The sequence below is a fragment of the Anas acuta genome, chromosome 25 (genome assembly GCF_963932015.1).
Source record: "Anas acuta chromosome 25, bAnaAcu1.1, whole genome shotgun sequence".
NCBI classification, from domain to species: domain Eukaryota; kingdom Metazoa; phylum Chordata; class Aves; order Anseriformes; family Anatidae; genus Anas; species Anas acuta.
Window position 1 is genome coordinate 3,112,318 of NC_089003.1, and position 26,064 is coordinate 3,138,381.

The 26,064-nt window shown below is 53.8% G+C and overlaps 1 protein-coding gene across 4 annotated transcripts in view; it reads right to left on the bottom strand.

The window, feature by feature from the left end:
* Nucleotides 1–466: 466 nt before the first annotated feature.
* The window catches only part of KANSL1 (KAT8 regulatory NSL complex subunit 1), a 92,116-nt gene continuing 66,518 nt past the window's right edge, over nt 467–26,064 (bottom strand). For 2 of the 4 annotated variants that reach the window (XM_068661166.1, XM_068661165.1), the window contains 12 exons: nt 25,372–25,476; nt 20,329–20,444; nt 18,710–18,902; nt 16,033–16,198; nt 11,949–12,134; nt 11,396–11,557; nt 10,913–11,064; nt 7,598–7,716; nt 6,574–6,631; nt 5,847–5,959; nt 3,118–3,364; nt 467–2,674 (listed from right to left, as the gene is read on the bottom strand). In XM_068661166.1, coding sequence (XP_068517267.1) covers nt 2,429–2,674; nt 3,118–3,364; nt 5,847–5,959; nt 6,574–6,631; nt 7,598–7,716; nt 10,913–11,064; nt 11,396–11,557; nt 11,949–12,134; nt 16,033–16,198; nt 18,710–18,902; nt 20,329–20,444; nt 25,372–25,476 — 1,863 coding nt within the window. In that variant the 3' untranslated portion in view covers nt 467–2,428. The remainder of the gene's footprint in view (nt 2,675–3,117; nt 3,365–5,846; nt 5,960–6,573; nt 6,632–7,597; nt 7,717–10,912; nt 11,065–11,395; nt 11,558–11,948; nt 12,135–16,032; nt 16,199–18,709; nt 18,903–20,328; nt 20,445–25,371; nt 25,477–26,064) is intronic. The other 2 variants (XM_068661167.1, XM_068661168.1) reach the window with 2 other exon arrangements.

Sequence of the window (26,064 nt, forward strand, 5' to 3'; positions counted from 1 at the left end):
AAAGAATGGTCTCAGCTTGGAAATTTAAGAGCAGCCAAGGAAGTCGCCTCCCACTCTTGCTGACATTTGAGTGTCGCAGTAACAGCCTCATTTCCACAAACCCCACCTGGGCATGAAATAACCCTAAACACAAAATGAACGCCTCACCCAGCCCCAGGCATTTACTGGTGGCCGCAGGGCAGAGCTCGGTTCTCCTGGGCTCTCTCAGGGAAGCGCCACCAAGCCCTGGGCGTGCTTGATCTGATACCACAGAGCAACGCCTAAATCCAGAGATCCCGCGGAACAATTCCTCTTTTCAGTCCTTGACAATAACTGCTGGGAAATAATGGTATCAAAGAAAAAAGAGGCCATTCATCCAGGCGGTGGGAGGGAAGCGGCTGATCGGCCCGGGACCGGGCTGAGCACACCGAAGGCTCCCTTGCACCACCCCAAGCCAGCGTTTCACAAACACACATTGCATGGAATATTCTGTTTTAATTTTTTTTTTAATCTTTTTTTTTCTTTTTTTTTTTTTTTTTTATAAGCACATTTGTGCTTTGCCAACAGAATCAAGACATTAACAAAGATCAGCTTCTCGGAAGAAAAGCATTTCTATATAACAAGGACATTACACAGCTCAAAGCAGGAAAAGAAAATATTTACAAAATACAAGGTGTTTTTTGTGGTTTTTATAATGCTAAAAGGGTTATTCAGAATTTTCAACCTTATAAATAGAAAAGCACTTATGCGGAGGGATATGGTAGCATTGTTTTTTGTTTTTTTTCTTTTTTTTTTTTTAAAGAAACGATGACATATCCTTTAAACTAGAACAGAACCAAAAACACTAGATAATGTTGAAAATTGTGAAAACCCCAACCATTAAGCAGTTTAGCTACTATTTCTTTACGATTACAAAATGGAAAAAAAAATATGTCCTTTGTATTTTTTTTCCTTTTTTGGTGATGTGATTATACATAAGACAGGCACAATGCTAGCAACAGGACAGGGACCAATAGCCACACCGTCGGGATCAGAAAGCGTTACAGATGGGAACGGTGTGCGGGATCCGGGAGTCGCTGCGGGTGCAAAGGGCCGGGGAGGGAGGGACGGGAGGAACAACAGCGAAGTCGGTTCCAAAATAAAATACCTGTCAGGAGGTGGCGTGTCAGACCAGACTCGGAAATGAAACAGAATCGACACCTTTCTCGGACCGTGCGTGGAAGTGGAGCGAAGCAGTGGTGACGGATCCCCATCCCTCCCATCCCTCCCAGCACGTCGGTGCCGGCGGGAGCTGCCCACCCCCCCGGCAAAGCGCCGCTCTTCCCTCGCTTTTTTCCCCTTCTCTCTGAGACCAAACCCACCGAAAGGAGCCACCCCAGCGCCTCGGCCTTGCAACCCAGACTTGCCCAGCCCCGCTCCTGCCATGGGACGCTCCCTCGACCCGCAGCTCTCGGCGGCTCCTTGGAGCCGCAGCCCAGAGCTGCCCTGACCCTGACCCAACCTTCCCAGCCCTGCAGGGGACACAAAGGCCGAGCTCGAAGCCACAGCCACAGCCCCGCATCTCCCAGCCGAGAGCTGCTGCTGGCCTCAGCCAACGATCGCATCCCCGAAGGGTCTGTAAGTGCACGGTGCGCCCTGCCTCTGCTCGCAGCGCACGGGGGGCTCTCCCCTCCCCACCTTCCACCCAGGGTAACAACGCGAGGTGTGAACGGGGCTGTGCCCGAAATCCCTCTCCTCCCACGCGGGGCTGTGCGTCAAGCGGCTAAAAGGGTCCTTTCCTTCCTTTTCCCCGGCTGAGGCAGTGGCCAGGGCTCGGCACAGCCGGCGGCTGCTCTGGGACAAGGAGAAGGAAGGAGGCGGCGGTGGGCGGCTGGGGGCAGAGGGTGGGGGGTCGGGGGCTGTCACCCCCCCCCCCCCCGGGACACCTGGAACCAGAAGCTGCGGGAGGGCAGCGCTGGAGGTGGCGGTGCAGGGTGGGCACGCTGCAGGTGAGGACAGACAGACAGCTAGTGAAGGTTGCAATCCCAAGACATCACTTTTTCACCACTAATTTCACTCCACTAAAACCTTTCAGGGAGGGGGAGCGGGTTAAGAGAAAAAGACACCCTTTTGCTTGAGAAAAACTATCCCCGAAGTCCGCTAGTCAGCTAAATCCTGTGCTCTAGTTTTATACACCTAAGAGGGGAGGGGAGAAAAGAGGGAGGGGGACTGGTGGGCTGCTCCCCTCCCGAGGCTTCACTCTGCTGGGAGGAATCTGGGGGCTCTCATTTGTGTGACAAGGAAACATGGAAAAAAACAAAAACAAAAAACAGTTTCTAAACTCCTTAAATTCACTAAAAACTGTGAAAATTCCCGGCAGGATGTTTGAATATCAAACGCAGATTTTGGAAGCTTTAATGCCAAGAGTTAGTTCTGTGTGTTGGTTTTGCTCATGTCTTCCCGTATGTCTCTATCTGTGCGCTGGCCGCTGAACTGCTGCGGAGGAAGAGGAGGAGGGTGTCGCCAGGGGGGGTCGGCTCTTGAGGCTGGCCAGGTTGGGCAAAGCAGAAGTGCCATCGGTCTCCCGGGAGGATTTACTGCCCGACGTGCGCCGGGTGCAGCGCGACGACCGGTCCTGGGGGTCGGATTGGTCCTCGCACTCTGTCCTGGGATCGTACGACAGGGGGAAGGTGCGCCGCTCCCAGGGCAGCACGGCCTAAAGGGAAGAGACACCAGGCTATGGAAAAGCCTCCGCACAAACTCTTCTGCTCCCCCTCCGTGCGTGACTCCGGCTGCCCGCAGTGGCGGTTGATTTGGGCAGCTCTCTGGGGCGGGCTCAGTGTCACCCCGTTAGCGCGGTGCGGAGAGCAGGACCTTCAGCACCCGTGGCGAGGACGCGGCGGCCGCCAAACCGAACCCACCGCCGGTGGGCAGCGGGACGTGTTCCAGCACGGGACGGGACTCTACCTCCCCTCCAGCCGAGCCTTGGGGCCGAATTCCCCACATGCAGCTTTCCAAGCTGTTGCCCCCCAGCCAGGGGAATTAACCAGCCAAGTCTGAGCACCCGATTTAGCTCCACGCCTCTACAGCGGTCGCTGCAGCGACGCCGTGAGCAGCGCGGCGCTAGCGCCAGCAGCCGCGGCCGGGCCCTGCACCCACCTGCTCGTCGAGGCCGGCCTCGGGCGTGGAGCAGCGCGTGTCCTCGCTGGACAGAAGCCGCATGGAGTCGCGGGACAGGGGCGTGAGGGGGGCTGAGAGCAGTTCGGGGCTGATGGGGCTGCGCGGGGAGTGGGTGTGGGACAGCTCCGAGTGGGAGTGGCAGCTGCCCACGTCGGGGGATGCCGGCTGGGGAGTCGAGGGGTTCCCCAGCTGGGGGGTCGTCCGTCCATCTGTCGATCTGTAGGACCTGAGGGAGGAACAGATCCCAGAGTTTAATTTCAGTCCCGTTCCGGGCGCCCAGACCGCTCTCTGCCACCCGATGCCACCCTTTGGTCCCTTCCACCATCCCCACCTCGGGAGGGCCCATGCAATGGGGAGTGCTGCAGGAATTGGGTGTGTGCACCGAGAGGGGATGTCACAGCCCCAAGGTTGACTCCTCCAGGCCCACCCGTGCCCATCTCCACTGCCTCCATGCGGCACTGCAGCACTGACACTGCTCTGCCAAGGAAACTTGTCCCACACGGCTCCTACTTCATGAGTGCTGCCTAAATGCCACCCTGAGAAGGCCCCTATGAAATCAGATTTTTTTTAGCAGCCCCTCCAAGTGTTCCCAACATCATCCACACACCACCTGACACCTCACAGATAGTCCAAGAGGCAACTGTAGTGAATCGGTAACGCTGAAACCGCACCGAATTCAACATTCAGCACGGGAGGAGCACGGTGAAAGCCCTCGACTTCAGCAGATTTAAACCAAGAATTAAGGAAGCTCGAGCAGCCACACAGATTGCCTGATAAGAGACCCAAAGGCTGCAAGCAGAAAAGCCCATCTCACGCCTCCCTATCTGTGGGTATCTTATCAAGATGAATTCCAGCAGCAAGTGGATGAATCAAGGATGGCCAAGGATCACACTCCAAAATTTACCTGGGCTATGATGTTCATCAGAACACACAAACCCAGCCCAAACTGCACCAACTACGCCTGCAGCAGGCTATATGGAGCACGATGTGCTGAGTCAAGATGCCATTAGAAGCTGCTACACGAAGAAAACAAAACAAAACGATCTGTTACGTACACGAGGCAGGAAGACCACAAGATGCTCAGCAGATCTGCTGGGGCAGGTCACTTCAGAGAATGGTATTTCAGAGAAACCGACTTCACCCCAATCTGTCCTGCTGTTACCTGGCCCACGAGGCCACAGGCAAGGAGCAAGGACTGGCCGAAGCACAGCAGCAGTTCCTGGGCCGTGAGGAGGAGGCCCCCAGCAGTTTCTAAGGACCAAAGCAGCCGCAGCAAACAGCCCCAGCATCAGCCCAGGCTGGCCACGGAGGACCAAGCAAGGATCCTGTCGAGGAGCAGCTCGGGATGTGGTGAACGCCAAGCTGAGCTCAGCACAACTCACCACAAACACAGCAAACCACATCCTCGGCTGCACCGAGGAACGTGGCCAGTGGAGCAGGGGCACCTACATCCCCATCCCACCCTGCAGGGTCCCAGGATGGGCATGAGAAGCAGAGGGAGCTGGGCTGGCTCGATCTGGCAGAGAGGTGAAAGCAGGATCCAACTGCTGCCTCCCGTAGCAGCAGCAAAACCTGCTTCCCAAGTGGGCACAGCCCTGCTCCAGCCACCACGGAGGTGGGGGAACTTCCATCCTCGGAAGCATTCACACTGTGTTAGCCAAAGTCATGGCCAACCTGATCTTCAGCCCTGCTTCAAGCCGGAGGCTGGACCAGAGACCTCCAGAGGTCCCTTTTCACCAGCATTTCTACACCCGCACCATGAATTTATGTCAGTGATCCAGTCAGGGCACCATCTTGCACCAACACCCCCCTACAAGGGGTTTTTAGAGAAGAGAAACGGTGGGGTGAAGTACTAACAGATGTGAGAAACTAGCTGAAGAAGCTTGCAGACAAACACCAAAATGTCCCACGCTCAACCAGCGCCAGGAAATGCAGCTGCAGATGAAGTGCAGCAGCAGCAGAAATGGAGCTTGACAGATGCAACCTTTGGTGAAGTCCTGCACGATCACACCCCCCCGACAGGGCTGATCTGAAACCACAATGAGACCAAGGCCAGTGCACGTTGCAGTTGCACTTCGGCAAGAATTTCTGTCCAAGAGCAGAGTGGTGCGAGGCCAAGGCATCAGAAACCAAACGGAGAGGAGCCAATCTCATCATAAAGCTGTGTAAGAAGAGAGCCACAGCTGCAAAGTGCGTGCAGCTTTAGACACCCACTCACAAAAAGAGGCTGCAGCACAGGAACCAAGTGTCAAGTGATGAGAGGAACGGAAGGACACGTGTAAATGGAACACCAAAGCAGCACTGCTGAAGCTATCGAGCAGCGATGCGATCCGCAGCACAACGCTCAGCACAACTGCTCCGTGTTCCTGTTTAAGGATGCCCAGCTCAGCCCTTTTGTTTTTCTCAGAATCCAAACCCAGAGTGCAAGAGTTGCTCGTCTGCAACTTCTCCGGTGGGTAAGTTACCCCCGGGCTGAGCCAGACCCTGTCCCACTCCTGCAGGGGCTCCTCAAGTTGCTCTTCTAGATGGAAGCAACCTTCCCGATGCCAGCACAAACATCCAACCATTTTTATCCACCAGCCAGCTTAACAAAGCCAGATCTGTTGTGAACAACGCCTGGGCCGAGGGAAGCACACTGCGCCCTCTGCCCGAGTGCTGCTGACCCCGGGACACCCGTGCCCTGCAGGGACATTGAGCTGACAGCGTACCTGCTGCCCCGCCGCTGCGGGGGCATGCTCGTGCTCCAAAGCCACCGGGCCCGCTCCATCTCCTCGCATTTGCCATGCCGAGCAGCGAAGGCCGAATCAGACAAGTCCTCGATCTGGAAAGGGAATGGTACAGGGCTTGGTCAGGGCTTTTCTGACGTTAAACGCACAGCTACGTGCAGTTCTTCCAGCGTTAGCTACAGCACGGGTTTAAGTAAATGTTCATGTCTGGAGGGAGGCAGGTGCCTCAGTGAGCGAGCAAGCACCTTGTTAAACTCAGCCTGCATTGCTAAGGAAGGGATTAAGAACTAAAAACCAAGGGAAAGCCATTCATCCCAGAGCGAGTGCACTCACACAGAGGTTTAAGGAAATGCCGTCATAGCAGTTTAGCTAAAATAATAACTACAGCAGCATGACCGGTCATGATTTCTTGATTAGTCTATCTCTATAAAAGATTGCTGCCCAGAAAGGTCTCCTGACAGCAATCAGACCTCAAATTGAGCTGTGCCCAGTCAGCTAATCCAAGTTCTGCCCTATCACTCTGTTTCCAAAAAGAAATCGGCACCAGAATGGCTCCTGCAAAGCTAGTTGTGCCCTTTTGTTGCCAAAAAGGAAAAGATTGCACCTCTGCTGCAGTCCCTGTGTCTGTACCCTTCCAGTATCCACCACCGACTCCGTTAGCTGCCATCAACCCCGTCCCGAGCTAAGGGGGACATAAAGCAGCTCTCACCTCCTCGTTGTCTTCATCAGGGCTCGCCTTCAGAGCGCCGATATCCACTTCACGCCAGCTGCAACACACAAAGTCAGACCGTCAGAACGCAGTTAGGCATGGGCACGGCCAAGCACGTGCCCAGCACACCCCAAACCACCTTCTGTGGGAGAAGAAACACAACCCTGGCACAGCGAGAAACACATCCGGGCTCAACTTTAGCCACATTTATCTACCCAAATCCACCCCTCGTGGTACCAGACAACAGTTTCTCCATTTCCTGCGTTCGCCTGACCCATTCTGAGCAAGTTTTTCCATAGGAAGGGGGCGGTTTGTGCACACTGAGTGCCCACGCAGGAGATTTGTCCTTCCTCAGTGGGCTGAGCCATGGGCAACGCAGCTCCTGGCGCGCTCCCGCTGCAGCCCCTCCTCGCTGCCCCTGCCCAGCTCCTGGCGCTGCTCCGGCAGCGTGGCCGGAGCCTGCGGGGGCAGAGGAAGCGGAGCAGATGCTGCAGCGTTTCCTCCTCTTCCTCTGGCCCAGCAACAGGCTTCGTTCAAGATCATCTGAGCAGGGGCTGACAGCTCACCTCCTCGCACTCAGCTCGGGCACAGACTCCCAGTTCCCACGGCTGCCTCTGCTCCTGGCCTCAGCCACCCTCAGCATCAGCCCCCCCAGCCCAGGGGGCCTGGGCACACCCGGGTGCATGGAAAGCACCGGGAAGCACCCGGACCTTCAGCTCACTGCAATCAGGAGCTTTGTAGAGGGAAAGAAAACAACCAGAATGACTTTGGGTTGCTCGGGGAGACGTGAGCAGCGCAGGCGGCTTCCCTGCACCACGGACACTGAGTCAACGCAGCCCTACCCCAGCCCAAAGTCTGCTTCAGTGAAATGAGCCGAAGTTTTCCAAATTTTCTCTTCCTCTCAAGGAGGAAGGAAGCCCCTTTCCTCACCAGCCACAGGAGCAAGCCCTAGGCTTCATTTGAGGCCTGAGAGCTGCGTGGTGAAAGCAGGCAGACCCCCTCGAGCTGGGGCTGGGGCACGTACCTGGGTGTGAGGATCTCTTTGTACTGCAGCTTCTCCACGCGCGTTGTTGCAGCGACAGACATGGGGATGACAATGTTGTTAATATCGAAGGAGCTCTCCCCTCTCCTCCTCCTTGGCTGCTGGAAAGAAAGGACAAGAACAACGTGAGAGAGGGCTGCAGGTTTCGCCGCGTTAAACCGTGGACACAAAAAGGACGTGGCCTCACGGGACGTGGTCTCGTGCAACCAACAGACCCCAAAGCCAACAGCAATTTGTGTGGGAACAGAATTTGCCTACCGCCTGCTGGAAGCCCTCCTCCCCCATGGGCACAGGGCGACCAAAGCCCTTGGTTTGGAAGGCACGAACAAGGACGAGGCTGCGGTGGCTCCGTGGGCACTGCAGCGAGGTGAGCAGGGGCTGCTGAGCTCCAGCCACCATCTCCACCCTGCTGCCACCACCACATTGATCCGGCTGAAAAGCCAAGCCAGCAAAAGATGAAGCAAGGTCTCCTTTACTACGATCTTACTGCTTTGATACAATCCTATTCCCTCCTGCCTGTGCGAAGGGGGCGGTGAGAACATGGGGGCAGAGGGAAGGACCACGCGTCTGGACCACAGCCCCGTTCCTCGGGGCACTGCAGGGACCTGCCAGGAGATGCTGTGGCAAAGCAGGAATGGGAAGCAGGCAGACAGCAGCAGTTCATCTCGGGTTTTGACAGCTGTACCGAGAACCTAACAGCTTCCATCTGCATCGTACTTCTGACTGGAATAGCTTTTCCAAGACAGAAATAAGCTACACACTTAGCTATTTAAACCGGGCTGAACGCTGGGTGCCCTCCTACCATCTGTCTATCCCCAAACCTCCCCCAGACCTGTGACAGCAGCGCTGCCGGCACAGCGACACGAACCTTCCCCATCAGCTCGGGGTGCTGCCTCCCTGACGAAGCCACCTGCACGTTACCTGTGCCCCCTCTGATCCCCGTGGCTTTTGGGGCAAAAACACGCAAGAGCCCAAGCGCAAGGGACCTGCTGCGGGTGCTGGATGAGGATGTGAGCGGGTGGGCAGCTGCCATCGCCCTGGTTCAGGTTCCTCGCCCTGTTTTTCAGCACATTCCTGGTATTCAGGTGGTATTTGGGGGTGCTCTGAGCTGTGCGCACAGCCCCTGGGAGCCAAAGCCCAAAGCTGGGTGCACCCCAGCAGGCCAGGCGGGCTGTGCTGCACGGGGGGGCTCTGGTTGGGTCACAGCACACCCAGATGGGGCGAGGATGTCCTTTTTTACATCTGTTCCCTGATCCGAGAAGAACAGCAGCCCTTCCCCATGCAGAATCCTATTACCACATGCCTTTGTGTCCCCAAGCAGCAGTGTTCCTGTATTACGCTCGGAGCTCAGCCCACACTCGCTGACAGCACTTCGCTGAGCTGCCTCAATCAAATTTGTATCGGATTTGGTAAAACACAACAAGGAGCAGCATTTCTGAAGCAGAATCTGCTGGGGAGCCACAGAAGAAAATGAAGACTACGGGCAAGACTGCACAGCCCCGCTGCCCCACGGAGAGTTAGGGTGCAGCACGCTGCACCTCCCCTCACACACACAGCTCCCCGTTCAATCCAGCTCGTTCCACCTCCCCTAATGAACAACTCTGGGGGCACTGATTTCATGCAAGGTTCTGCATGCTGGTAGTTACTGCAAAACCATTAAACCAGACCCAAACCCTGGCCTGCCCTACAGTAACTCATGCATACACCGACAGCTTCGGGCTTTTGGAAGAGCACAGGAGGCTTTCTGGGACCAGGGAGAGTTGCTGGACTTTGGTGATCAGCAGATTTGTTGGATTTGTCATCTGTTTTCAGAATCGACACTCCACTGAGATTGAATGGGGAAGCCTGTAAGTCAAAGCTGCAGCCTCAGCTCGTCTGCAGGCTGCAAGAGACAGACTTTATAAATCCTAATTTCAACACGAACAGGCACAGCCATGAATGCAAAAAAAAAAACACCCACCAACAACCATTTCTCCAAAACAAATATAGATTCTGCTTACCACATTTGTTTAATTCTCCAATCTATACTACAGACTCAAAATCTGCCAGTGCTACGAACCGAGAAGAGTCTCGGCAAGGAAGGAAAGGAGTTTTAGGAACCAGCTGCCAGGATGCACCGTTAACGTCCTGCCCAGTCTGCTCGGGCAGTGAGGGGTGGCGCAGGGATACCTGGCAGGGCTTCCCCTCGCCCCTCAGTGGACATTTTTGAGGGCATCATTTCAGCTGTGAGGCTGTCAGCACCGCTCAGCAACCTCGCTTTTCAGAAGGGGTTTATGAAAAAGCAGCGAGAGAAGCGGAAAGCAAGCCCAAGAGAAGCACACGAAGCACAGAGAGGTGGCATCCTGAGACACTACAGCTGCTGGGAAGAGCTGTCCCCTTCCCACAACACCCAGAGCATTCTAGCAAATGCTACCATTGCTGGCTGGGTTCTTCGGCCACCCCGAGCTGGCATCATTGATGACACAGCTGATGACGCAACAGCAAACGTGTGTTGGGCAGGAACCCAGCTGGGAGCTGGCGGAGCTCGGAGCAAGGACCAGGGCACGCGGCGGGCTCTGAGCCAGCAGGGACAGACGCCTCCCACCCGCCCTACGCCCAGCCTGGGCTGCACCACAGAGAGGGGCCAGGGGCTTCCCTGGGCCACCTTCAGAGCTCAGAGCAGGATGGAGCTGGGGTCCTGCTCACTGATGGTTTTCAGGCACCGCTCCATGAAGGTCCCAAATCCCGTTATCCTTTTGGGAGGCTGAGCAGATCTCGGAGGGCAATATGAATTAAGCAACTGCTGAAACCCGTGTCCAAGTGCAAGCTGAGGTCCCAGCCAGCACTGCTCTGCCCCAGCCCCATTTCCAACCCAGCACACACAGAACAGGCCGTGAAGGGGAAGACATCGCAGTGGAAGCACTGCTGGAGCAGCAGCAACACGCTGCTGGTGCTCAGCTCTTCTACTCTTTTTTTTCCTGGCATCCACTGACAACTTCAGAAACCAAAATCCGGATGTGGAGCGAAGCCAGGGGACTACTGGGAACAGGAACATTTACCAGCAGCTACTGAACTAGCAGTGAACCTCTAATTGCAGCTGACTGGCTCTCTGCACAGCCAAAGTCAATCCAGAAACGCAGCAAACCCAAAGCCAGAGCAGAAAAAGGGCCGGCGATCCCACCTCCAGCTGAAGCAGCGGGTCCAGCGAGGTAAGAGGAACACCAAACCCTCAAGTCTAGGTGGAACAGCTCGAAGGCTGAGCCACGCCGTGGTGGAGAGGAGCTCAGAAGCCCCTCCAGCCTGGCAGCAGGTACTTACGGCTGCGTTGGAGGTGCCCTGTGAGCTCGTGCTGGCAGGGGCAGAGCCTTCCGAGGAGGTGGACAGTTGCCGTGCGATAGGGCTGTGAGGGGCAGGGGTCGCAGCCGCCGACAAGTAGCTCGGGCCACCGACGTCCGCGTGATGCTTCAACACTGCACGGGGAGGGAAGGAGAAAACAGAGAGAGAGAGGGAGATGTTAGCCACAAAAGGCCGGGGGGCTGGGGGCAGAGAGAAGGACCGTCTGCACCAGAAATGGCCGGTGCTGAGGAGCACTGCAGGAAAGAGAAGCGTCTTCTGACCGCAGCTGCCAGCTCGCCAGGCCCTGCGGGATGAAGCAGTTAGAGCACACGAGGCGTCGCTGCGGTGGTGACAAGGCCCAGAAGCAGTGCGTTCCCCCCTTCTCCGAGGCCGAAGGGGGAGAGAGAGGCTGGGTATGCAGCAAAGCCCAAGCTCCCCCCGAGAGACCTGGCCGTGGGAGCCTACCTTCACTCCTCTCAGATGAGCAGTCTCGCAATCGCTTTTTGTCATAGGCAGGAGGCTGGACAAGCGAGCGCTCTGGCGCTCTCTCGGCCTTGGACACGGCCGTAAAATCGTCTAAAGCCGGCCTGTGTGCCTTGTCTGGTTGGATTTTTTGATGTGAGCGCTCTGAGGAGGGGAACAGAGAAAGAGCTATGAAACGCCAGTTTTCACCTCTCTTTCTGTCGGCACAGGAGGCTCGGGCAGGATGGAGCAGCTCCCTGAATCCAGCCAGGTCGGGCTCAGCAACATCCCGGCCCCGGGCAGCCACGCTGAGCTAAACTGAGCTGCCCGTGCTGGGAGAGCTGCGTGAGCACAGCCTCGGGCTGGGCGAGGAGGGGTCCCTACGAACCGAGACCACCTCAGCATCCTGCACACGTTTCACCTTCAGCCCTGGCCTCATCCCTGAGGGCTCCGTTTGCAGGGCATCCTCCTCTCTCCTCCCAAACTGCACTGCTTTTGGGTACGAGACCGGGGCGGTGTTTGTGCACGCGGCGGGGACGAGGAGGGGGCCACTTACTGGCTGCAGTGAAGAAGGAGTTCACCAGCTTGTGGCGGTCCTTGCGAATAGGGTCGGACAGGCTGCTGGTAGGCATGGGGGCTCTGTGCTTGAGCGAGAGCTTTTTGGGAGCTTTGATTTTCTCGTAGGGTTTGTTCTGCCACTGGGATTTCAACATGCTCTGGAAGTGCAGGCTCGTCGGCACGTCTGCAGGAGGACACGAAACACAAAACACGGCGCTCACGTTAGCTGAACGATGCCCCAGAAACACCACCACTGCCCCCCAGTCCCCAAAAAACACAGCAGCTTTCGCTGCACAGCCCGGGTCTGCCTTCCTCGGGCTCACGGAGGACCTGCAACGTTAGGACCCAGCTTTTCCAACCTGCAGCTCTTGGAGAGGGGCACGTTACTGCTTTCACAGCCCAAGTACATCCTGGCAGGGGAACGAGACCTTTGTCAGGAAAGCCACGTGTCTCCACCACTAGCAGGCACCTCGTGTGCCCACGTTTTGTTCTGCTATCTCAGATCTGACTTCCAAGAAGCCCAGTTATCTCAGCACATCAAATCTAGAGAAGTACAGGCTGGAAGAGAGGAATTCAGCTTAAATCCTCCATTTCAGGTCAGCCCCAAAGCCAACCGAGCGCTGTGTGAAGTTAATCTGCCTGATGGGGCATCTGAACCACCTAACGAAGGCTGTGCTAGGACAGTCCTACACCAGGTCACTCCGGAGGCTCCGGGTGAAGGCAGCCACGCTGGGGCTCTCCCCAGGCAGGGGCTGGGTCACTCAGCCACCCACGAGCACGGCAGGCTCCATTCATCCTCAGCACACCCCCACGGCCCCCTCTTTGCCCCTAATCCTCTTGCCCAGCACCCCGAGCACCTGGCTCCACATCGTCCTGCCTGCTCACAGCCAGCACGTGCTGTGCAGCCGGCAGACGCTGCTTCTGCCCATATTTCTCAGGCTTCGTTTCACCCCAATCCCACGCACATGTGCGCCGCTGACCTTAGCTGAAGGATGGGAGCTAATGAGATTATTCAGTGCTGTGCTCGGGCGGATAGCCTGAGCCGTACGGTAGTCTACAAACACCACTAGGTGGACCAGGAGGCTCCCTCAGCCTCAGAAGTGCCACAAATAAACCTTCCTTTCACACCCAGAGCTTCAAACCTCCCATCTGATCACCAAACGCTGGTGCTGTGCATCCCTCTGCCGAGCCCCAGCTCTCTTCTGTGCGCCCAGGGGCCAAAATCCCAGCCTGGAAAAGCATTAAAACCTTTCAGGTTAACAAATTCACATCTCGGTAGTTCTCTTATCTTCTCCAACCACCCCTCAGATCTCTGTATATCAGCACGAGGTTTGGCATCCCACCCATCGCTCTCCTTCTGAGTTGTCCTGACAGCTCAGTGCTGGCTCTGGCTGCTGAAACCAGGAGTGAGAAGCACGAAGATGAGCACGAGCAGTAAAGCATCCCTCCCCTAGGTCTCACACGACATTTTCACAGGGATTTTGAAGCAATCTTGCTCAGAGATGAACCTTCCCAGGCCCCGCAGCAGGAATAAAGCTCCCTGCGAGGCCTGCAGAGGGGACACGGCAGTGCTCACGAGCTGCCCTGCGATTTGGGAACTCCATCTCGATAACCTCAGAGGGCAACCTGAAGGGATTGAAGCCCTGCCGATAGGCTCGATGGCTGATATTTGAACCCCTTCACCATTTCCCAATAGGTCCAGGGACTGGAAAGCCCCAGCAGAGCTGGGACAGGCAAACAGGACAGCGGGAGCTGGCAGAGCTCGGGCTGGAGCCCGCTGTTATTAATAGGGGGAACCTGACTCTCAGGAAAAAGCCAGGACAGCTGCGTTTAACGGGCTTTGACAGCTACAGCTCTGGTTTGGCCCCATCTGTTTGGGAAGGAGAGGTGATCACGGTGTGACGGCAGCTCTTTGGCCACCACCGCTGTGTGCAGAGACACGTCCCGAAGAGAAGAGAGGGCTCAAACCCTCTGATTATGCAGCCAGCGAGGTTCAAGAGCAGGATGCTGCAGCCTCTGGGAAAATGGCCTCTTTGCCAACCTTTTGCTTTCTCCTGGAAATTCACTCCCTCCACAGCAGCTCACATGTCGGTGGAAGGACGGGCCAGGTTGGGAGGGAGGAGAAAAAGGAAGGCAAAGCAGAAAAATGAGTAATCTGCTGTGTTTTTTCCTCTGCCCTGCCGCCAGTGCTGGTTGCAGCGGAGCCCGCGCAGCGCCGGCGCCGCTCCTCCTGCAGCGCGCTGCAGCCTGCCCAAGGACCGGCAGATGGCAACCGCGCCGAGCCCGCGCGCCGCGGCTCCCATCCTTCCCACCAAGGTTATTACATCATCTGAAAATTCCCAGCTAGAAATCAGCCGAAGCAGAGAGAGAAAAAAAAAAAAAAAAAAAAAAAAAGCAAAGGGAAGGGGAAAAAGCGCTCGCAGAGTGGGTTAAAAGGCACCGAGCCTCCCCGCCCGCCTGCCCGCCAGGAGAATGAAAGGAGCTTTTTCCTCCTGCAGTGCTCCCGGAGGTTTTGCCCTTGGCAAACTGCACCGGAGAGCCCCGGCTGCTGGAGGAGCCCCAGGGACATGGGCTCAAAGCGAAAGGCAGCACATGCTCCCAGCTCGTCAGACCGATTGCTCTCCGGGTGAGCCCCCAAAATCCACACGCGGGAGCGCTGGCAGCAAACGGCGCTGCCACTTGGCGGGGAGACAACTTCAGGCTGAGCACTTCCCCTGCCTTGCTGTATGCCTCGCTGGGAAGGTACCCCCAGCCCCAAAAAGCAACCCCAGCAAAACTCCACGAGGCACTAGGGAATAATCCAAGTGGCTCCGTCCCCGGCTCCGGGAGGGAGGCAGAGGAGGTGCTTCTGTGCAGACCCTTTGAGCTTTAAACACCCTAGTTTTAAACACAAAGTTTTTAATCTCACGCAGCCAGAAGAGATCTTTCATCATGTGAGCTGGCTGCGGCTGACCCTAATAAAATGGATGAGGCTCTGCTGGTGGCCGTGATGCAATGGTTTGTAACAGGGCTGCTCGCCGCCCCGCGGGGTGTCACATCCAGCACTCCGGGCAGAGGATTACCGGTGCTGCGCCGCAGGAGGTCAGCACATTCAATTCCTGTAGCATTCCTGAACACAGGGATGTTTCTTAAGGATGGGTGGGGATTTAGTTTTTAAAAATAGCCCAAATTTGTTTTTTTTAAGTCTGCTTTAAACACAGGGCTCCTGAAAGATGCCAGATTAATTGTTCCCAGACATGCCATGCATTTCCTACTGTTGCACAAAGTTTGCACAAAGCTGGAATTTAGCTCTGCGCACACCAGCCCCATGTCTTAACCCAGACCAAGCACTTCTCATCACCAGCAGCAGGAGCGTGCAGCTCCCTCCGTGCGGTGCCAGCGGTGTCTTACACCCCGAGCCTCTCCTAGCAAGCAAAGCGACTGCTGTGATGTTTAATTCCTGGCTCTTCTGATGGAAGTGCCGGTTTGCAGCCCTGTATTCTGGGAGCAGAGGGAAAAGATGACAGGAGGACACCAATTTCCTGCAGGGCAGTTGTTTTTGGTCAAAGCAGCAGCTTGTTTTTAAGTCAGGAGCTTAGGAAGCAGAAGACCCTGGAAACTACAACTACCACAGCGCTGGGAGAAGTCCCCGTGCACCGAGTGTGAATGCCCCACAGCCAGGGGTGGTGAATTACTCCTCTTAACGATGACTAACCTTGAAACCAGAACACAGGGAAATGAGCATCCTAATGGGAACATCCCTTCTTGTACCCTCTGACCCAGCTCCGCTCATTTACAATTCCATACAAGGTCAAAGAAGTTTTCTGTGACTTCAACCAATCCACAAGTAATTTTACACAGATGAATAAATTCTGCAGAAGCCAATATTTCTCAACTGGTTTGTAATGACACCAGCCTGAGGGCCAGGTCCCAGCGTGGACTCGCAGGCTCCAGTAAGCGCTCTGCTCCTAAAACCACTTGCAGACGAAGGAGCTCGGTCTTAACAACTGCGCCCAGCAGCTCTGCGATTCCTTGGGGTGAAGCCCTGCACATCCCTCATCTCCCATTTCGGGCCCCAGTTGTCCTGTGGGTGCCGTGCTTACCATCTGGGAATGATAGAACAGGATGGATGCAGGAGTCCAGCTGGGAGAGGCGCTCCAGCAGAGGGGCATCGTACTGGATTTCCAGAGTCGTCGAGCTCCGGGTGCCGCACAGAGCGCACGAGGGGTTCACGTCGCAGCTACATCGCACCAGGCTGTTACGGTGGACCTGGGAAGGGGACAGGGAATTCAGCATATCAGAGGTCATGTTTCTAAGGGCTCTGTTCACACGTTCCCCTTTGACAGCTCATGAAAAAAGTCCTCAAGGCTCAGGTTTTTTGTAACAGCCTGCAGAAAACCCACTGGCTTAGCCCAGACTCGGATGGACACTTTCATCTCATGTCAACAAACCTGAGAACTGCAACTCTCCTGCACAGCTGAACATCTAGTAGGTTTGATTAAAAGAGTTTATCTATGTTGAAGAACTCATTTAGAAAACCATGAGGCAGCACAATTTCATTGTCAGGGAGGAAAAACGCCTTTTTCTAGTTCAGACAAGTCAGAGAGCCATCGTTACGCCAAGAGCTGGCACCTACAGGGATGTCTTTACAGAGTGAGGAGATTTTCCGCTTGTTTTTTAAGCAGGACAGACTTCCAATTCAGATTTATAGACCTCAGACTTCCTTTACATGAAACCACCGTGGCACGGATGCACAACTGGATGTAAAACCCATACAGAGACAGTAAGCAATGAGTCCCTGTCAGAATGTAAGGATGCTTCAAATTGGATCCTGTAAAAGCCTCGTCTGAGTCTAGCATTATTCAAATAATTTCCACTAATGACTTGAATGATGGAAGAGAGAATATCCTGAAGGCTCAGAAGGGCTGTGAGCACCTTGAAGGAAAGAGCTGCAATCCCAGGCACGGTTACAAATTAGAGAAGTGATCTCAAATAAATCAAACCCAACTCACTACGGGCAAAAGCACCAGGCAGGCACTGCAGCGACCCGTGACGAGGAAGAAGAGCCAAGCGAGCAGCAGCTCTGCCCAGAGGAGCTCGTGGTGGTTATGGATCAGAAAACGAGCATGAATCAGCAGTGTCGTACCATTACTGAGAATTAACACCCCACGGGGCTTTACAAACAGGATGGTGCGAGTGAGGTAATCCTGCCTCTGCTCGGCGTTACTCATGGGCGAGCTGGAGGGCTGCGCCCAGTTCTGGGTGCACATTTCACGAAATGCATGCACCAAATGGAGGGAAACCAGAAGAAAAACAACAACAAAAAGACAAAAAGATCCAAGAGCCACGTCCTGTGTGGAAGAACAGAGTGGCCTGGGTTTGTGTAGTGCACAGATGACGACATTAAGAATTATCACAATAATTTGCAAACTATCAGGAAAAGTGCTGGAACGAGGCGTGGAGCTGACCAGTTTACAGCAGGATTTGGACTACTGGTAATATCTTTATCCAGTCCTGTTCCACAAGACTGATCCCGTTCCCAATCCATGCAGGCTACCAAGCCTCTCCCCTTTAAGCCTCTCTTCTTTTCTACAAGCCATCTCCTCACTTGAAGAATATCTTCTCTTGAATATCTGGAAGAGCCCACACAAATCCTTTGCTACCTAGCACTTCTTCCACTCCTTGGAGCTGCTCTTCTGAACCAGCTCTGATTATCAGATGTAGTAGATGAATGCAGTCAAGAGCTAACTCAGAATTAACAGACCTTCCTCGAACAGCAAGTGCACAGTCAGCACTACCTATGGGATGGTAGATAGCTTGTCAGCTTCAAAACACTGAAAATCACACAAGCAGTCACTGCAGAGGTCCACCAGAAATACCCCAGGTTAACTGGTTCATCTTTTGCTGTTTTAAGCTAACTCAGCTGGCCAAGAATCTGTTTTGCTCAGCAGAAGGATGCTTTTTGGGCTTTCTCTTTTTAAACTCTAGCTCCTGCAGAGTGAAACCCCCTGAAACCTCGTGGTAATGAAGTTTGACTTGAAACACTGACTCAAAGGTAAGTGAATTTGAGCCATCTATGGTTCTGCAATCATAAGAGCACAAATGCACAGAAAAATGTCCTTATTCCCTCAATTTCTTACCATCTATCCTCCAACTGACAGTTTATGGCATTCCTAGGGGAGGTCAAAAATGAATGAAGCATGGCCCTTCCTCACACAGGGTGCTCAGGGAATAAACTGCATTTCCACTGAACTGAATCCTGCATATGGGCAAGGGAGGACTATGCAGAGAAGAGTACAAAATTAAAAAAAAATAAGGAACAGAATCACAACACTCAGTGATTTCCAAACGTAAGTAGCAGAAGGGAGCAGGGTCGCTTCTGCAAGTCTTTTGCAAGACACCCCCTGTACACCTGGGCAGACAGCTGCAGTCTTCCTCGAAGCAAGCAGCAGCAAGTTCTTGGTCTGTGTTAATTCCTGTGCTCAGGGTGAAGGTTTCCTGATACCTGACTTTCCACAGGTTCACTTAACTGCTGAGGCTTTACCACATTAAACTACCCAGCCTGAAGATTTCCTTAGGCTGGTTGGTTTTAGAAAAGAAGGCCTCATGTCAGAATTCAGCATCTCCCTTCCACAGTGACAGCTAACAGAAGTCTCCATCAATTAAGAGCTTCTCCTCTTCGTGTAACTAGTAAAAGCAGTGGGCCACCACATCAGGAGCTTACCAGGACCTTTTGCTACATGCAGCAAAGAAGAAAAAGAAAAAAAGGACAGTACTAACCTTTTTGGAAAGGGGCATAATGCTGCTAGGTCGAACAAGCCGTCGCTTCTTACAGCTCAGTACTGGGCGAGTGCGAGCTGCTACACACGTTCCATCAGATGCAGAAACCATGTTCAGTCGTTGCTTTTTATGCAAGAGCTCCTCAGCTTCCTGGCCATCTCCCTGAGCGTGTTCTGCCAGGCCAGGCTGAAGACTGCCCAAGAAGAGAGGAGAGGAAGAAAGACGAGCGTTATTCGTTCAGCCATCCCCCATGACCCAGCAGTACCAGACAGGGTCAAGATTCAGACCTTAGCAGGGTTAAAGCACTGCAGTTTCACAAGGCAGTAGTTTTATTAAGCCAGCTCAAATTTCTGCTTTTGCTTTGGTCACTTTCCACATTCTCTCCCACCTCTCAACCTTTGACCAAAAAGCTTTGGAAGTTCTGAACAAAAAGCAGTTCTTAAAGCCAGGCATGGAACAAGCTCCCCAAAAGCCACTCTCGCCACAAACAGCTTTAATCCTAGAATTCATCCTGCCCAGAATTACATTTCAGGGTATCTTAAGCCTACAGGTCCTAGTGAGTTTCGGTGCAAGAGAGCGCAAGGCAGAGACCTTGCAATTTTCTAGTAAAAATAATAAGCCTAGACGTAAACTTGATTCTGATGCATACTCGGGAACTGTACCTCTAACAACTCTCTGCACCTTTCTGGTGTCACTGCCGTGCTGCTCCTCACCTTTCTGTTTCACACACAAAGGAGTTTCCAGTCCGTGTGCAGTAACCCTACCCTGCCGTGGCATCAATACACCACGCCACGCACCAAATACCAGAGCAGCTCCCCAGCTTTTCATGTATATTTCACAAGTGCTTCATTTCTAAAAATGCAAAACATGAAAGCCCTGCAGTCTAATGCTCTGTAGTTCAAAGGCTACGGGCATATAAAGGGCCCTGTCGTAGCCTGCAGCGTTTCAGCTGTAGCGATGAGTTGGTCAATCAGGATTTCTGCGCTGGCTCACGCTGCAGCATCCTGCCCAAGGTACTCAGCAAGGGCAAAGGTGCTGGCAGCGCTTCTCTAGCCACTACAGAACTTAGGGTTCAACCCTGAAATCATCCTGTAGCACAGGAGAACTTCTGTCGCTTGTTTGCATTTATGCACTTAAAAGATTTTCTTAACAAAAACAACCTGGAGAAACAAAGGATTTAGAGAATCCCATTCCCAAGGAAATCAATGGGATTTGGGTTCCTCTGCATCTTCAGAAAAGCAGGCCAATGGTTTACAGATTTCTGCAAGCTAATTGCAAGCAGGCCTCGAGTATCTTTGAATCACCCAATTTGCAAGTGTATTAAAAATACCCATAAAGGAACAGTTTTGAACATGCTCACTGCACAGTTGCCTGCAGGGCTTGCTCATGTAAACACAGCTCAGTTCAATACCATTTTCAGAAAAACAATGCAGCATAAAACCTCAAGCAAGAGATCTCCTCCAACGCTGTTTCCGAGCACGATCTAGTACCAAACATTATTTTTTTCAAGAAGAAACCATTCATACCATTACCCACCCAGTTACTACCAACCAGCACATTACAGGGCTGCTTTGCAATCACAAAAACCAGACTCCATCCGTAACACACGGGCAGCTTACGTGTTAATAACTCCATTGACGGGTCTCGGTGCTCCACAGGGCTTGGCGGGATGGGATTCAGGAGTACTTGAAGCAGAAATCCCCGAGTTCTCTAGTGGCTGGGATCCAGAAACACTCTACAGAAGGATGAGAAAAAAAAAAAAAGATAAATTAATGTTTAGAAATATTCTTAAGTAGCTACAGCTCTTATTGCTAGTTTCGAGCTGAGGTTTCTGCACTGTAGCTACGGGCTTCTGAGCAGAACTTCAAACCAAAGATTTAGGAGTCAGTGTGAACAGGACACCAGGGGTGTAAGGACTTTGTGGGGAGCAGCTCTGGCAAGAGGATGGATCCACAACGGCGCTTTCCAGGTGAGAAACAAAGGCTTCAAATTCCCCTCGGGCGACCGCTATAGAGCATGAAAGACTTGGGCTGAGGTTTTTCAGATTTTAGCATTTTGTGTCGAGGTGCAGAGAAGTTCCTAACCACCTGCACAGCTCGCAGGCTGCTTCTCGTGTCGGACGGCGTGCTGCAAGCCACGGAGCTGCAAGCGCCTGCCTCAGCATTTTGGGGGAAAACGGGCGGCAAGGAGAGCGGACTCGGACAAGTCAATCTGCATTTTAACTCAAAACCTGTGCCAGCACGGTCCGAAGAGCACTCTGCAAGATCTTTTAAATTAAAATGCACCCAGGCTGTGGTTTTGGGGTGTAAGCGGGCCAACTCTTTAAAAGTGCCGGATACACACAAAGCTGGAAACACCTCTGTGGAGAGGGAAGCAAGTACGGGCTAAGCTGAAGACCTCCTCTCCCTCCTGCCTTGGGTGTGAGAAGCAGACAAACCCTCTCAAGCTACAACGAGCTGCAGCTCCTGCATGGCTCCAGCACAGAAATATCAAATATGGCAAAGCTTGTGCTGGCCTAAAAGTGGCAAAAGAGGGGGGGCTGTCGCTGTCACCTCCCTGCACACGCTGGCTTTGTGCCTCCTGCCGTAGCGTCCCCGCTCTCCGCTGGTGCTGGTGAAGCCTGGCACGTCCTTGCCCTGCCACGAGGCTCCCCCAAACCCATCCTCGCAGCCCTGTCTTAGCTTTCAGCCACGCTCCTCCTCTTCCCCGGGGTTAACCCTGCTTTCTTCCCTCGTGCAGCACTTCCCAAACTCGCTGCCAATGTCTCTCCAGCTGGGCTTCCCCCTCTGTGCACCCAAGGGCGGTGGTGCATTTCAAGCACTAATAAAAAAGACAAAAGGCAAAGGGCTGATTTATCTATCCGGGCGTCCAGGCAGCCACCCTGCCCGTCCCATGCTCCTTCTCAGAGGGATTGGTACTGGCCTCGATTCAATAAACCTTCCCTGCAACCGCGGTGCTGGGCCACGCGGAGCCCAGCAGAGACCTGGCTCAGCCAGGGCAGAGCCCTTTCTGACGAGGCAGAGAACTTCTGCCTGCTGCCTATTTGAGGAACTTGGCTGGCTTTTCTGCACTTCTGCTAAAAAAACACACACCACATTTCTCCTGTCCGGGCTGATGGGCTCGTCTGGTATTCGGTTGCCCCAGGCACGGGTCGGACGGGGCTGGGAGCTTTACGCAAGGTGAAGGCTGCACCCCGAGGAGGTGAAGCGGGGCGAGAGCCGTTCCCCTCGGCTCGCAGAGCCGTGGCCAGCCCGTGCCATCACCCGACACCTCCGCCGGAGGCAGGGCCGGCGCGAGGGAGGGCGGGTGCACATGACTCATGAGCTCTTTTGAAACAGGGCTATTTATTTTCTCCTCCAGGAAGGGCCTTAAAGGAGGAAGCTCTTCTCCAGCGCGGTCTCTGGCTTGGTTATTTGAGATAGGAACACGGGGCGAGCCGCCTCCTGCAGAGGAGCTGCAAAGTGTCAGGGCAAAGTCCCTTTTATCAGTCACACCGCAGGCTCTCCCTATCGCACTGGACATGGGCGTTCCCTAAGCGGGCTCTTGCACGACCAGCTCCAAGCACGGAGATCTCCAGCCTTCAGACTCTGTCCCCAGCTATCCCTGGCCGCACCTCCCCGTGCCGCGCGCTTCTGCAGGGCAGCCAGGCTGGGATCTTTGCAGCAGGACCACGGCGATGCTCCACGCTGAGCTCTTCTCCAGGTTCTGGGGCTGGAAGTCCAGGTCTTGGGGATGCCTGGAGCTTTTAGGATGGTCAGACACAGCTTTATGCTGCTGCTGGCTGCACGTGAAACCAGGAGCCTGCAGAGCACCTCTCCCAGCAGCACAGGATCCACTCCGTGAGCATGTGCTGGGAGGGGGGTAGCCATGACCCAGGACCAGAAATGTCCCTTCTGTTCCCAAAAACACAGGTTCAGGCCCTCACCTATTACTAGACACAGCCCCCAGGGCACGGCAAAGTCCTAGCAAGTCATCCATCAGTATCTTCTCTCATGTATTATTAAAATTTCAACTGTGTCCTCTCGCTAGCAAGTCCAGCAACGAACAGGTATCAGCGCTGAGTTATTTCTTCAGGGCTTCACGTTATTCCCATCTTCAGGCAAAAACATTTAATGACCCTGGGCTTCCAGTTCTAAAGTGGAAGTTGGCAACGGACCTTTCCAAGCCTGCTCTGTAAAGCCTTTCCCTCACTGCTGCTATGATTAATTCCTCTAGGGATTATCAGCCACGTCCTACAGATCGAGCTGGTGCCCAAGGACACACATCCTGGATTCGGGTTGGCCGAAGGAGGTCCCAGGGGTGGTTGAGACCCAAAGGTGAAGAGCTGGGCATGAGATGGGAGGTATTCCCTCCCCTAACCCTGCACTGCAGACCTCTTCTGCTCTTTGAGCCTGAACAAAAGAAAAATCTAATTGTAAGCAGCCCAAGGAGTGCCAAAACGATAAGCAGCTCTCCAGCAGAGGCCTGAGCTACCCTTCCAGTGAGTGTCCTAATGCACCAGGAATGGTCTCTGGGCTAATCGCTGGCTCTGAGCAGATCAAGGCTCTGACTCAACACCCCACCCTTATGAGCAAGTCTCATTAGGCACAAACCCTCCTGCAGGAGGGCGTAAAAGCCGGGTGCCTGCAGGCAGCCTTTCTGCTGGCTGCCGCCTCCAGCCCCGCTGGAGCAGCGGGCAGCTGGGTGCCACGCACACCCACCAGCAGCCACGTGTGCAGGGGGAGGAAGAGTCCATTTCGGGAGCAGGCATCCTCCGAGGAGCAAGGACAGCTGCAGAAGTTGCTGCAAGAAGGTGCCAGGCATTAGCTACTACTGCTTTACTTCGTAGTAATTAAGCCTGCTACACGCAGATGTTCTGTGCTGCTTTTGGTACCTGTTCCTCGTGTCACTGCTACCTCCAAGATCTGCAAGAGGTCGGATCTCCGTAGTGCTACTGCTCCAACAATAAAAATCCCTGAAGAGCTTCTGTCCCAGAGAAAGGGATGAGAAAGGGGACAAAGCAGGGAATGAGTGAATGGCAATAGCGAGGTGGCTGAGCACCAAAAGTGCTGCCTGAGCAAGCATTTTCTTTCCTCTATACCAAATCTGTGGATGTTTTCTATTCTGTACACACAGAGATGTACATCTCTGGACATTTTCTATTCTATCCATATAGAGATGCCTAAGACAACCTGAAAAAGGGCAGCGTGGTGATTTTAAGTATTATGGACAATGTCTTGAATCTGTAGGGACAAAGTCAGAAGGGACACAGTGCTTCCATCTACAGATTCCAGGTTGAAAATATACCCGTATCATTGGATAAACATCCTGATTGAGACAGATAAGAAAGAAAATTTTCTTCCTTATCATTGTTAAATTTGATTATTTGTCTCTGTTATCAGCCTATTTACAGGTCAGCTCCCAACCAGCAGCCAATCCAGCAGCGCAGGAGCCTGCTATTTCCGAGGAGAACCGGAGCACGCTGTCCCAGCCTTTGTTTATTATTCCCTGAGTGCTTTTTGGGTTAAAGCGTGGACGGGGGGGGGGGATGACAGACGGACATCACTGTTCAAAACCAGACGCTGCGTAATGCTTCTGCTTCAATCATGATCCGTGGCGGCCCTGCCATCGCTGCTCTGCAGCCTCCTGTTGCTCTTGCGGCGCGGCTCCGTTTCCATCCGAAGCGCCATCGGTCCTGAGCACAACCTGCTCGCTGCACCAATTACACCGCGGAGTTTTGGGGCTGAGCTAATCTGCTAATTAAAGCCTTAAATTCCAAACACACAGCTGAAAGGCAACGTTAAGCAAGGGGACATTTCATTACAGTCCCTTGTCAGAACCCCTCGCGGTGCGCTGTTAATCAAAATTTTCACAGCATTTCGTGCTGTCGCTCGCTATCAGAACAACCCCGACAAAGTCTCACCAGCGACAGAAGGAAATAGTTGAAATACAATTTTACGGTCGCTTTCAGTTAATTTTTTTCTCTCTATCAACCACGTTGAATATTGGGCTGCGAAACCCAAGCACTCCCTCTGCAGTGAAGTTTTGCTTCTCCCCATCAGGACAGGGAAGCGGCAGCTCTGCAGCCTGGCAGCAGGAGCTGGAGCCAGGCAGGGACCACCCTTCTCCTCGTACTACACCACGACTTCAAAACCCTCCGTTTTAATACGCCGATGCGTCCCGCAGGATCAAAAGTAATCACAGCCAGAGCGAGCGGTACGATCAAGCCTTTACTCTGTGGCCTACATTTCTGCATTAAATAATAAATACCTGGCACTCCACATAGTTTCCAGTGCATCTCCCTGAAATCATTAGTTCCCTTTCTGAGGGGTAAAGCTCCGGCAGATTATTAATAGTCACATCTTCAGAAGCCTTTGCTAATTGTGCTGCTCTCAGTTTGAGGTACTGTTGCTAGAGGGAAAGGATTAGTTAGGATTTTTAAGCTTCATAACATGCTAATGGCATATTGCACAGGTACCCAAGGAACTCTGGGCTAAAAGGTGTTTAAATCATATCATTAATTAACCCCAAAATAACCCGGGAGGGGGCAGAACCAACAGCGGGGCCATGGCCACATGAAGCCCTGCAGGGGCTCCTGCAGAGCCCTGTGGTTTGAGCATCCCTCCTGGCTCCAGGATTACGGAGCACCAGGTCCCCAGCATCACCCTGCTGCTGGCACTCACCAGCCGCTCAGCCCCGGGCTCCGGCTTCCCCTCAGCACTGACGGCACGGGACGCATCATCTACCGCAGGATCAGGGGGTGCTGCTTCACCGAGAACTATCAGCCCCTGAAAAAGAGGGAAGGGAACAGGAATTAACCGCGGATCCTTCGGGTTCAGCAGGGAAACTGCGCATCATTCATCCTCAAATAAAAACCCCATAACCTGAACCCACTGCAAAACGAGGCTTGCATCCCCCCATTTTCCAGACGTGATGCCAAACCGAGTCCCCTGCTGGATTTTCCTGACACTGGAGCTGGACTCAGATGGGGAAGGATGGTGGCAGAGGACAGATCACACGCCTCCAGCCCTTTGGGAGCAGACACCGAGCTCCCTTTTCGCCCTTCCCCTCCTGCACTCTCACCGGCTGCAGCACAGAGCAGGAAGCGGCTGCTCTAACAGCACCGAGTGCAGCCGAGCAAACCATCTCGAGTGGGTGCCAGAAATCTGCAGTCAGACTCCTAACTCTGAGCAGATTTTTTCAAAGAAGTGATATTCACAAAATTCAATAAGGGAAGAACAACACTGATAAACAAGCCCCTGCCGTAGAGCTAGCGGGACCAAGCGCAGCGGCTCAGCGCTGTTTTATCAGCCGTCGCATGCGCTGTCCTGGTGGTGTTTCTCTCCAAGCAAAGCTCACTCCGGCAGCAGGAGGAC